We start from the raw sequence: 13,975 nt of genomic DNA, 5'->3' as shown, positions 1-13,975 counted from the left end.
AGTGTCTGTCTGGGGCATTAGAATACATTTGGAGCTTGTTTCCAATCAAGGTACCAAAACTTATAAGTGGTTACTGTATATTGTGGTTATGTTATTGGACTAGTAAGCACAGACAAGTGACTTTGATTAATGGAAAGGAGTTTAACTCCAAATCCAAGCAATTAAAAGTGGAATTGAAAATTTATTATCAGTGATAGTGTTGTCAGAACTCCCAACCCTGTAAGATGTTGACTTTTCAATGCCCCCTGAAACAACCTTGTAAATCATTTTGGGGTGAGAAGAGATACACAATAAATGATTTACTTGCTGACAACATATCCCTTAGCTAAATAAATCCAACTAGTCAGGTTCAATGCCATTATGAATTGGATGGACACTGCTCAATGTACTTCAAAGTTAGACAATGCAACCAGTAGATAGTGATGATTTCCCATGCTTCTATCTCATTGCATCCACAACTGTACAGAACTACAGTTTAAATGTCCTTTGGAACTCTTTGATAAAAGACACTACTCTGCAATCAACTCATGTGATGCAGGTCCAAGGCTCCAAGCAAAAGGAAATGGAACCAGAATGTAAATTACCATGACCTATTGCAGTTTAAGTATTATGCATTTGGACCAGTGTTTACAACACACTATCTTGCTACCAGCAGGTTAAGTTCAAGCTTAAACAAACAGAACTAGGATAGCCATGCACACATTATAACTACAGGAACAGGTCAGAAGTTAGAAACTCTACAGTGAATAATTCAGACCATAATCACCAAACTTGGTCACCTATCTCCATTGACCAAATCAGGAGTATGATTGGATATTCCACACTTACCACATGGTCCATGTCAGGAGTGTGATGGAATAGTCTATAATTACCACATGGTCCTAGTCAGGAGTGAGATCGAATAGTCTATACTTACTAGATGGATAAAGTCAGGAGTCTGATGGAATAGTCTACAGTTACTGGATGAGTTCAGATTCACCAACATTCAAGGTCATATCAGTCTGCGTGAAAAGGCACCTGATCTGAATCCATTCACTCACTCCACCATGAACACACAAGTTGCAACAGTCTGTACTATTTACAGGGTGCTCCTGAGACAGCATCTTTGAAACTTCCATCAGCTGGCAGGAAAGTGGTAGCAAACAAACTGGGGCACACCCAGCTGGTAGTTGCTCTCCGAGCCACACTCCATCCTGACTTGGAAAGAATATCGTCACCGTCCCTGGCTGAAAATCCTGGAACATTCTCTCTAACAGCATTGTGTGACATCTACACCTCAAGGAATGCAGCGGTCAAGACAGCAGTTTAACACTACCTTATAAGAGCAACTCAGAAACTAAATGTTGGCTCAGTCTGTGAAGCCTCTATCCTTTGAATAAATACCCAAAAAAACAAAGGTTAAGGGTGATTTTAGAAGACTTCAGTTTTAATCCATACCCTCTTTTCTCAATGACAGCTTCTTTGACATGCACGAATGATGCTGGAAACACACCCTGCAAAATAAACAGGATCTCCATTAGCAGATGCCATCACTGATTTCCATGCTAGAATTTTTTTTTAGATATCTAGAGATTTTTTAGATGTCTCTACATTACTATAATCATTCAAACATTTGTCCATGAATTATAGAATAGAATCAAATCATATCTGATTAAAAAAGAATTATGATGGCAAAAGCAGAAATATTTGCGTTCTCTGACGTGTGTTCTTCTGCAAAATTTTTTGGTGTAATAACACAGAACATTAGCTGGAAGCTAAGAGCATGTGGTCTTTGATATGGAACAAGTAAGGAGTCCCTACAAATGAAATAATGATGACACACTTTTCAGCTTCCATTAAAGCAGCTGTTCTATGTTAGTTTTCTAAAAAAATTAAGATAAAGGATGCTGTCATTGAAATCACTGTTGTGCCCATGAGAACTTTCAGAAGGATAGTTGATTTAGTGAACATCTCACCATATTTTATAGTTATTAGATTGCAGCGGCACACTTAAAGGTGTATTTACGGAACATTTATGGAAAAAAGTAGTCAACACAACTTAAACTGCCTGGGTCAAAGTTTGAAATTCTAGTTTCTATTTTTTTGACATTGCCTCAAGCAGCAAAGCCCATTTTGATAATATTTGGCAAACTAATTTTGAAATGAGAAGTACCAGAAGGGGTGTATATCACATAAAATACAGCTTGTAAATGTGTTATTTAAATTAATGCTAAAAGATTAACATCCCTACTGAATATTCTGTTCTCCTAATAATTACTATATGTCTTGTGTGATCTTAACCAGGCATTTGTCACCTGCAGAAAGAGCAATCTGTTATTCTAACAAGCTTAGCCTGATGTTTGAGTTAACAATTAATGAAACATACCCATCTGCAGGAAACAAATGAAAACTACAGCCAATGTCCTCGGAACTAAGGCTTTAATATGATTGCCTAAACTAAATTGAACTTCCACAGTTTGCAGAAAGTGAAGAATGGGAAAATATTAAGATTTCTGAATGAGTTTTGATGTATTCATAAACTGATTGAGAGGGCCAGAAGACTACACTGAGGGTATATACAGTGACTGATTTCAACCACATCTTGTTTGCCATGGGGTTCCATGTCTTGGCAAATCAGATTATAGGATTTCAAGAAGCTCAATGCCGCATATGGCTGTAATTGAAATGCTGAAAATTTATTCACCCACAATGATTTTTTGACATTTTAGCTTTCACTGTATTATTTAAATGTAATCTTTGACAAAGGTTTTTTAATAATAATTGAGTCAGACTAAATCTCAATTGAGTTAACTTGAGATTAATTGCATTAATGGGAATTTAACCCTTAAAAAATAAAAAAAACATGCATAGATCCAAGAGCCCAGAGCTAAAATTCAAAATGAGCGTGATAGTGACTCACCATTTGTGACTTGTTTTTCATCAAACTTCCTTTATACCATCCTGTGAGAAAGATAAAAATTTATTAAAACTCTGGGAACAGAATCAGGCCAGGGGCTCTCAGTTGAATACAATGATGATTATGTTGCTCAGGACAACCTTGCCAATGCAATTCACCTAAATTTATCAAAAATCCTTTTTTTTTTCACCTCACAAACTTAACTAATATAACCTAAACATATGTGCGCACTTATAATACCATGGTGTATAATTGGAAGTGTAGCTGAGTTATACATACTATTTAATGCTTAAGAAAATGAAGGGGTAAAGTCTGGAAAAATCTAGTAATGTGGCAATTTGAACAGAGATGAAGCCAATGTTGGTAAACAGATTAGTGTTATTGTGCGCATTATAGACAATAGACAATAGGTGCAGAAGTAGACCATTCGGCCCTTCGATCCTGCACCGCCATTTTGAGATCATGGCTGATCAACTACTATCAATACCCGGTTCCTGCCTTGTCCCCATATCCCTTGATTCCCCTATCCATAAGATACCTATCTAGCTCCTTCTTGAAAGCATCCAGAGAACTGGCCTCCACTACCTTCCGAGGCAGTGCATTCCAGACCCCCACAACTCTCTGGGAGAAGTAGTTTTTCCTTAACTCTGTCCTAAATGACCTACCCCTTATTCTCAAACAATGCCCTCTGGTACTGGACTCTCCCAGAATCTGGAACATAATTCCTGCCTCTATCTTGTCCAATCCCTTAATAATCTTATATGTTTCAATCAGATCCCCTCTCAATCTCCTTAATTCCAGCGCATACAAGCCCAGTCTCTCTAACCTCTCTGCGTAAGACAGTCCAGACATCCCAGGAATTAACCTTGTGAATCTACACTGCACCTCCTCTACAGCCAGGATGTCCTTCCTTAACCCTGGAGACCAAAACTGTACACAATACTCCAGGTGTGGTCTCACCAGGGCTCTGTACAAATGCAAGAGGATTTCCTTGTTCTTGTACTCAATTCCCTTTGTAATAAAGGCCATCATTCCATTAGCCTTCTTCACTACCTGCTGCACTTGCTCATTCAGCTTCAGTGACTGATGAACAAGGACTCCTAGATCTCTTTGTATTTCTCCCTTACCTAACTCTACACCGTTCAGATAATAATCTGCCTTCCTGTTCTTACTCCCAAAGTGGATAACCTCACACTTATTCACATTAAACGTCATCTGCCAAGTATCTGCCAACTCACCCAGCCTATCCAAGTCACCCTGAATTCTCCTAACATCCTCATCACATGTCACACTGCCACCCAGCTTAGTATCATCAGCAAATTTGCTGATGTTATTTTAAATGCCTTCATCCAAATCGTTGACGTAAATTGTAAACAGCTGTAGTCCCAATACCAAGCCCTGTGGCACCCCACTAGTCACCACCTGCCATTCCGAGAAACACCCGTTCACCGCTACCCTTTGCTTTCTATCTGCCAACCAGTTTTCTATCCATGTCAATGTTTTCCCCCCGATGCCCTGAGCTTTGATTTTACCCACCAATCTCCTATGTGGGACCTTATCAAAAGCCTGCTGAAAATTGAGGTACACTACATCCACTGGATCTCCCCCGTCTAACTTCCTGGTTACATCCTCGAAAAACTCCAGCAGATTAGTCAAGCATGATTTACCTTTGGTAAATCCATGCTGGCTCGGCCCAATCCTATCACTGCTATCTAGATATGCCACTATTTCATCCTTAATAATGGACTCTAGCATCTTCCCCACCACCGATGTCAGGCTGACAGGTCGATAGTTCTCTGTTTTCTCCCTCCCTCCTTTCTTGAAAAGTGGGATAACATTAGCCATTCTCCAATCCTCAGGAACTGATCCTGAATCTAAGGAACATTGGAAAATGATTACCAATGCATCCACAATTTCCAGAGCCACCTCCTTTAGTACCCTAGGATGCAGACCACCTGGACCTGGGGATTTGTCAGCCTTCAGTCTCATCAGTCTACTCATCACCGTTTCCTTCCTAATGTCAATCTGTTTCATTTCCTCTGTTACCCTATGTCCTTGGTCCATTCAAACATCTGGGAGATTGCTTGTGTCTTCCTTAGTGAAAACAGATCTAAAGTACTCATTAAATTCCTCTGCCATTTCTTTGTTTCCCATAACAATTTCGCCCAATTCATTCTTCAAGGGCCCAACATTGTTCTTAACTATCTTTTTTCTCTTCACATACCTAAAAAAGCTTTTGCTATCTTCCTTTATATTCCTGGCTAGCTTGCGTTCATACCTCATTTTTTCTCCCTGTATTGTCTTTTTAGTTAAGTTCTGTTGTTCCTTAAAAACTTCCCAATCATCTGTCCTCCCACTCACCTTAGCTCTGTCATACTTCCTTTTTTTAATGCTATGCAATCTCTGACTTCCTTTGTCAATCACTGTGGCCCCTTTCCCCCCTTTGAATCCTTCCTTCTCTGGGGGATGAACTGATTTTGCACCTTATGCATTATTCTCAAGAATACCTGCCATTGCTGTTCCACTGTCCTTTCTGCTAGGCTATCCGTCCAGTCAACTTTGGCCAGCTCCTCCCTCATGGCTCCATAGTTTCCCCTGTTCAACTGCAACACTGACACCTCCGAGCTGCCCTTATCCTTCTCAAATTGCAGATAAAAACTTATCATATTCTGATCACTACCTCCTAATGTTTCCTTTACTGCAAGATCATTTATCAAATGATAAATTACGTTCATTACATTCATTACGTAACACTAAATCCAGAATAGTCTTGTCCCTCATTGGCTCTTGTACAAGCTGTTCCAAGAATGCATCCCATAGGCACTCTGCAAACTCCCTATCTTGTGGTCCAGCACCAACCTGATTCTCCCAGTTCACCTGCATGTTGAAATCCCCCATAACTACTGCAACTTTACCTTTGCCACATGCCAATGTTATCTCCCTATTCAGCTTGCACCCAATATCCATGCTACTGTTTGGTGGCCTGTAGACAACACCCATTTGGGTCCTTTTGCCCTTACTGTTCCTCAGTTCTATCTACACAGACTCTACTTCTCCTGACCCTATGTCCCCCCTTGCAAAGGACTGAATCTCATTCCTCACCAACAGGGCCACCCCACCACCTCTGCCCACATTTCTGTCCCTACAATAGCACGTATACCCTTGTACATTCATTTCCCAGGTCTGATATCTCTGCAGCCATGTCTCCGTTATCCCAACAACATCATAGTTACCCATTCGCACCTGGGCTTCAAGCTCATCCGCCTTATTTCTGACACTTCATGCATTCAGATATAGAATTTTTAGCCCATTTCTCCTCTCTCTGTTTGAATTGCTGCCTATTGTGCTTAACCCAGCTCCCCAAACTCCCATCGGGCTATACGCCCCTAGAATTTTGTTGTCCTTCCTAAATTTATTTATTCTTGCAACACGTTTAACTCCATGTTCCGTCAGACCATCCCTCTGTACATGTGTCCTCCTTATCACTTGTTCCGCCTCACCTTTCTCTACTACACACTTAATATTCCGGAACCGTGTAGTCCCCACCTGTCCTTTATTCTTCCTCTTGCTATCCTCTCTCACATTCTGTATCCCCACCCCCTGAAAATTTAGTTTAAACCCCCCCCCCCCCCAAGAAGCACTAGCAAACTTCCCTGCAAGAATGTTAGTACCACGGCAGTTCAGGTGTAAACCGTCCCTTTGGAACAGATCCCACCTTCCCTGGAACAGAGCCCAATTATCTACAAACCTGAAGCCCTCCCTCCTGCACCATCCTCTCAGCCATGTATTAATCTTTATAATCTTTCTGGTCCTTGCCTCACTTGCACGTGGCACAGGTAGCAATCCTGAGATTGTTACCCTGGAGGTCCTGCTCTTCAGCTTCGCATCTAACTCCCTGAACTCCCTACGCAGGACCCCCTCACTCATCCTACCCATGTCATTGGTCCCTACATGGACAACAACATCTGCATTCTTGCCCTCCTTCTCGAGAATAACCTGCACCCGATCTGAGATGTCTCGGACCCCAGCACCAGGGAAGCAACATACCATCCGAGACTCCCGATCTTCCCCACAAAATGTCCTATCCGCCCTCCTGACTATAGGATCCCCTATCAATACCGCTTTCTTCTCTTCCCTCCTCCCCTTCCTAGTTGAGGGTCCAACTTCAGTGCCAGAGACAGGACCACTGCAGCTTGTTCCTGGTAGGTCATCCCCACCAACAGTATCCAAAACGGTACACTTATTTTTGATGGGAACGGCCACAGGGGTGCTCTTCTCTCTCTGTCTGCTCCTCCTGCCTCTCTTGACTGTCACCCATTTGCCTACCTCCTGTCTTTTCGGTGTGACTACCTCCCGATAACTCTTATCTATCTCTGCCTCTGCCTCCCGAATGATCCGTAGCTCATCCGTAGTTCATTATGTCTTGAATGGGTGGTTGCTTGGTCTGTGGAGTAGTAAAGGGTTATGATGAACATGCAGAAATTAAAATTGAGGCCAAAGTCACATCAGTTGCGATGCTATTGAATAGTGGAGGTGGATCAAGGAGCAACGTTGACGATTGCTACGCCTCCTTAGTTTGTGTCTTAAAAAGAATAAACACTCAAGTGAAAAGTAGTGTATTATAAAAGACTTGCTAAAGATTAGTAATCCAAAAAATTCTTAAGAGCCAGATTGGGAGACATAGTTTATTTGTAATTAGTAACCTTATGTGCTTTCCTATAAAAGTTGGGACCATTACCAACTGATAAAGATCACAGACTTACAGTGTAAAGCAAATTGGAAAGTATCAGAAAATATACTTGTTTATGAGCATTATACTGGGAATACTCAATAGTCAATGTCTCTGGAGAGAGAAATAATGGTAATATTCTTCTGAAAGGTCATCAATTTGAAACATTAATTGTTCCCTTCCCTACAAGTGCTGACTATTCCGCTGAGTACTTCCTGTTTTTATTTCAAATTTCCAGAATCCGTGTTATTTATTTTTTGTGATTCTTTTTCTCCAGTATGTTCCTATTTATTTTACACTTATGGAAACTCTTCACAGGAAAACTGCTGAATAATATAAAGCAAAAATTTGATGTGAATGCCAAGGAAAACAATTGATCAGGAACTGAGAGCTTTCCTTCCATATTATGGCTGCTATTCAGTTGTCTTACTACGAGATTATTTCGTTCTTTCTATAATAAACAGCCAACAAAGCATTGAGTTTCCCATTGTATTTCCTCCTTATACAACTTTAGATTCAGATTCATTTACTTATACCTGCACATCAAAGCATATAGTGGAATGTGACATTTGTGTTAACAACCATCACATTGCTAAGGATGTGCTGAGGCAGCCCACAGGTGTTGTCAGACAATCCAGCTACAATACAACATGGCCACTATGTTGAGCAGAATAACAAATCAACAACAGCAAAGCAAACCCCTTTCCTCCCACCTCAGACAGTCCTCTAACCCCAGAACAGGGCCCTGCTGGGAATCCAACCCCAGAACAAGCTGCTGCTGGGAATCCAACCCCAGAACAAGCTGCTGCTGGGAATCCAACCCCAGAACAGGGTCCTGCTGGGAATCCAACCCCAGAACAAGCTGCTGCTGGGAATCCAACCCCAGAACAGGGGTTCTGCTGGGAATCCAACCTCATGCTACTGGTCTTTCTTTGCTTCACACTTTACCTTCACACTTCTCCAAGATCTGTACTGTATCTCCGACACACAGGGAGAGGTGAGGATCCTTCTGGGCCTCAAAATTGAAGACAACTAGAAATAATAAAGCAATTAAAATCAGAATATGGTCACGTTGAGCAAAATTGGTCATTAAATTTTTCCGTGAGCAAGCCCTCTAAATTTCCTCACTTCTAAATACCATACCTTCACGTTAGAAATAAAATTTTTCACAATTCAATTTAGTGTCGACATTACATGTGGTGGTTTGGTTCACTCACTGTTCAGTAAGGTTCTGACTGTAATGTAACATGCAATGGGTAATCTAGAAATGTAGAGGGATATTCTTTCAATAGTATAAAATTTAAATTACATTCTCAGATCATGCAAACTTCTATTTTGGTAAATGATACCTTGATCTGAATTGTTAACTCTGCTTCTATTTCCACTGTTGCCCTCCCAACCATTGATCACATCTACATGAAATGCTGTCTTAGGAAAGCAGCGTCCATCATCAGGGACCCCCACCACCCAGGTCATGTTCTGTTCTCACTCCTGCCAGCAGCGTAAAGGTATGGGAGCCTCAGGCTCAACAACTGTTACTGCTCCTCAACCATCAGGCTCTTGAACAGAAGTGGATGACATCACTCAACTTAACTTGCCCTATCATTGAAATGCTTCCACAGCCTATGGATTCACTTTCAAGGACCCTTCATCTCATGTTCTTGTTGTTCGTTTCTATTTATTTATATTTGCATTGGCATAGTTTGTTGTCCTCTGCACTCTAGCTGAATGCCCTAATTGGCTGGTCTTTCATGGATTCTGTTAGTGTTGCTATTCTATAGATTTGCTGAGTATGCCTACAGGAAATGAATCTCAGGGTTGTATATGATCAAAAATAAATATATTGAAAATAACATTTACTTTAAACTTTGAACTCCGATGCTGCTGACCTGTTGAGTGTTTTCAGCTTTTTCTGTTTTTATTTTGCTTTTTCTCCTCCCCTAGTAATTTTGCAGACTGGAATACACTGGTCAAATCCAGACTAAAGCTGAAAGATTTGGGAAGGAAATACTCTTTGGATTTTAAGATTACAAACTGTCCCTAGAGCTTTGTGTGGAATACGATATTTATGCTGTAGACTTATCCCCTCTGCAAGGCGGCCTACTATGCAGCCTAAACTGAACTACAACCAGTGCTGCATTTGCTGTTGTAATCAATATCTATCGGCCTGTAGTTTGTCATGCTTAACTTTTAGCTGTGTAGTGGTGTTTGCTTTTGTTTGTTCTCCAATCTGTCTTCTTGCTTCAATTCTGTAGATGTACTTAGTTCACAATTATAAAATGGACCCAAATCATTACCCCAACATCATACAAGGAAATCTGCAGATGCTGGGAATTCAAACAACATACACAAAATGCTGGTGGATCACAGCAGGCCAGGCAGCAAATATAGGGAGAAGCACCATTGACGTTTCAGGCCGAGACCCCTTGTCAGGACGAAGGGTCTCAGCCCGAAACATCGACAGTGCTTCTCCCTATAGATGCTGCCTGGCTTGCTGCGTTCCACCAGCATTTTGTTTGTGTTACTCCAACATTATTTCCACTTTGATCATTTTACACTGCAATGGAATTCATTTTTTCCTGCTATTTGGGTTAATTTTTGTAAAACTGTGTATAATTTATGTTTGTATTTTTGATAATGCTCCTAATCTGAAGCTGTGTTCTCATGCATTCACATAATTGCACTTAGAGTGGACTTTGAATTTGAATGAGATTTTGACCAGTATATTCCAATGTGCAGTTGTTTGAGCTAAAAATAAATGAGATTGCATTGATCTAAAGATACAAATGAAATCTTGTAGCATTAAAAGGAAGCTTGTCTACTTTGTAGATTTATCACTGCAAATGACATTACAGAGGGAACCTTATAAAATAATGAACGATCCAATTAACTCATGGCAATGCATGACACGGATAGAAATAAAACACAATGTTTAAAACAATTAACAAAGATAGCACAACAATATTTTTGTCAAAAATAGCAATGAAAGCAAATAGCTAATGACATATTGCAAAGCAATGGCAGGTTCTACGTCAGTGATAAACAGTTTTTTTGTTTTAGACATCCTTTATTCAGTTCTGTTTCACAATAAGTACCAAATGGCAAGGTGTGAAGTTACCACAACCCTTTGCAAAGATCAGTAGAAGTCAGTTTCTTTCTCTGGTTGTCCAGCAGCCTGCTATCATTTCTCAGACACCATCTCACTCAGTGGCAGGTCTGGCTGCTCAGTATCATGCCTGGCACTTCTACTGATGGAGGAACTGCTACCCCTTGAGTCCCTTCCCCTTGTGCCAAAACCGGTATCATTCTAAATAGCTACAAGGAATTGAAGTCCTCAAAATGTGGATTTGTCGAAGACGTGTAATTTAGTAGTTTAATTAGTTTGCTGATCCCTGTTATAGAACAGCTGGGCCACAAACCATTTGTGGCCCATTAGTATTTATATGGATTAAAGCACGACAGATTGCATGATATATTCTGCCAACAAATAAAACATTAATGACACCCACTGTAGTACAGAAAGGCTCAAGGAAGAAGGGATGCAGGCTAAAGGAAGAGGTTGGATGGAGAGACAAACTGACTGGAGGACATAAGAGTAAAGCAAGGGTCAGTGAGGAGGGGAAGGGAAAATTGCAGAGAGATCACATTACAGGAGAACATTCAAACCATCATATCCAGTCTGGCCCTTTACTGGAATAAATCAATAATTTCACATGCTTCCTCTTTCTCTGTGGCCTTGCAATTTATTTAGCCAGTTCCTTTTTGAAAACCACAGCAGATCTCACCTCCACCTCAGCAGCAAGCTGTGCATTATAGATTCCAGCCATGTTGTGTCAAAAAGCTTTGTTTTCATGTCAATTCTAATCCTCTTCCCTGTCACCTCTGGTCTGGGACCCATCCACCAATGGAGACAGCCTTCTGTACCCACTCTATCCAGACCCTCATCAATTTATGTAGTTAAATCTCCCGTCAGCCTTCTTTTCTCCAAAGAAAACAGCCAATCTTCTCTAATTTGTCAGTGTAACTATAGTTTCGCATTCAGGACTTGCCCTCTACAATCGTTTCTCAAAACTCCATAATGCCTCCATCTCTTTCCTAGACAGAAGGAAACACAATCTTCAGTTCATGCCGGACTCATGTTTTCTAAAGAGTGAGTGTGACATTTCTGCTTTTCACCCTGTATTGATAAAGCCCATAACCATGTATGTGATATTATCATTTTTTAATCGTGGAGCTGCGCAGCACAGAAATGGGCCCTGTCACCTAATAAATCCACATGCACAATTTACACTGGTTCTACATCTGTTGTGTGTGTGTGTGTGTGTGTGTGTGTGTGTGGGGGGGGGGGGGTGTCAGTTAAATGTCGCCAGATGCAGGTCCCCTTCCTTTATCTTTGGGCCACTTATTTTCACCCTAAGGTTGCAATCAGTGCTGAAGGACTATTCAAAAAGTTCTCCGATAGTACTCCAGACTTAGGGAGGCCTGCATGCACTTTTAGCTAAGTATCTATTCAATTTTGTATTTTGTGTAACTCGAGGGACTTAGATGTTTGGTCAAGTCTTTTACTGTTTGTAAATAAAGGATTATTTGTAATTTGTGTTTTCTGTCTTACCTACCAAACCAGTGTACCTGCTTCCTCAGTACCACATCATTTTTGTATGTTTATTATCATCAGCTCCCACTCAGCCACACACGAGGGGCAATTTTTCCATTGACTAACTAACCTATCAACCTGCACATTCTTTAAGATGTGGGAGAATGAGGGGGAATGAGTGGAAACCCCCCCAGTCACCTGAAGACAGTGCAACCTCCAGGCAGATGGCATTGGACGTCAGGATTGAACCTTGGTTACTGGAGCCATGGGACAGAAACTCTACCACCTGATCTACCCTGCCACCTGTTCTTCACATTCCATTCCATTTGCCCCTTCCAGTTCATACTACTGGAAAATTCTGTTTCATCATGAAATTAGAAGCTATGGCTTGCCACCTCAAGTCTAGGTCAATAACACAGATAGAATACAGCAGATTAACTAGCTGTTCTGATCCAGGCTGAACTTACTCTATTCTGAGATCCACCAATTCAAGAGAAATATCAATTGTCAACTTTTTTAGTCAACTTTATATCCATATTATCAATATTCCTTTTATGAACTCTGACATTTCTGTTAAGCCTGCAATATGGCGCCTTAGTTGAAAACATTAGAAAGCCTATGTACAACATTAACTGCATCCTCGCTTCAGTTCTGCCAAATAACTCAGCAAGAAATTCTATCAGTGGTTAAATAGGATTTTCCCTCAAGAATCCATACTTGATAACTTACTTAATCCATTTTTGCCTGGGCAATTATGAATTCTGAACTAATCAATGTTTCTAAAATCTCTCATACCACTGAGGTTAAAATGAGTGTCCTTTAGTTGCTGGGCTTATCCTCACTCCCTCGTTGAACAAGTGAGTAATATTCCCTTTCTTCCACGGCACCATCTGGCTGGTGGCGCAATGGCATCAGCACTGGATTCCGGAGCGAAGGCTCCCGAGTTCGAATTAAAGTCGGGTTGAGTATCGAGCTAGTCACTCGGCCTCATAAAAAAAAACAAGGGTCAAGTCAGGAATGTTCATATCGTGAACCAGGTGTCAATCCTGACACCCTGCGCCAGACAAGAATGGCTGACTGGTGCAACACACTAAAAAAACATTCTGCTTCTATGGAGGGTTGAAAGGCTACAGTCAGTATCTCCACAAGTTTTCCTTTTATTTGCCTCAAAATCAAGGAATGTGTCCATCTACTCCTGGTGAATCACCCATACCAGCCAACTTATCTAACAATTCAACTATCTTTTCTTTCACTTTTACTATTTTCCCAGATGAAGGTAGGTGCAAAGTGTACTTTAGTAGTCATTTTGTACCTTACCAGCATTCTAATCATCCATGTACATGTTTCCATATTTTGGTCCTTAATAGCAACCATTTCTCCATGTGTTACGCTTTTACTATTTATATGCCTATAGAACACTATTGGGTTCCAGTTTATGTTTGAAATTGTTATCTTGTTAGGTGAAGATGCACAATATTTAAAATAAAGAGAGTAAGAGAATGAACTATGGTGATGAATTGCAAATGCAAATTTTGCACATTTACTAACAGCAGACATATTTTTAAAATTATTTATCAAATAATATAGAAACTGGAAGATAATATGAAGTTAGAAGATATTGCCCTGGGAACAATAGAGTGATATAACCTGGAATCAAAAAGGATAATTTCCTAAGGTGTAGACAGACCAATTTTTGTCAGGCTTGTAGGAACAGTTAAGACTACGGAGGACAGTGACAAATTACAGGAACATATTA

General features: G+C 40.6%; 1 protein-coding gene across 1 annotated transcript in view; it reads right to left on the bottom strand.

Annotated features, from left to right (window-relative positions):
- Positions 1-13,975, bottom strand: part of LOC132405303 (dedicator of cytokinesis protein 2-like) — a 640,537-nt gene that overhangs the window by 563,856 nt on the left and 62,706 nt on the right. Inside the window, exons 2-4 of the mRNA XM_059989997.1 lie at positions 8,574-8,657; positions 2,900-2,940; positions 1,438-1,493 (exon numbers count right to left, since the gene is read on the bottom strand). Coding sequence (XP_059845980.1) covers positions 1,438-1,493; positions 2,900-2,940; positions 8,574-8,657 — 181 coding nt within the window. The remainder of the gene's footprint in view (positions 1-1,437; positions 1,494-2,899; positions 2,941-8,573; positions 8,658-13,975) is intronic.

This window comes from Hypanus sabinus, chromosome 15, assembly GCF_030144855.1.
Source record: "Hypanus sabinus isolate sHypSab1 chromosome 15, sHypSab1.hap1, whole genome shotgun sequence".
Classification (NCBI taxonomy): Eukaryota; Metazoa; Chordata; class Chondrichthyes; order Myliobatiformes; family Dasyatidae; genus Hypanus; species Hypanus sabinus.
This window is presented reverse-complemented; position numbering and strand designations above follow the sequence as displayed.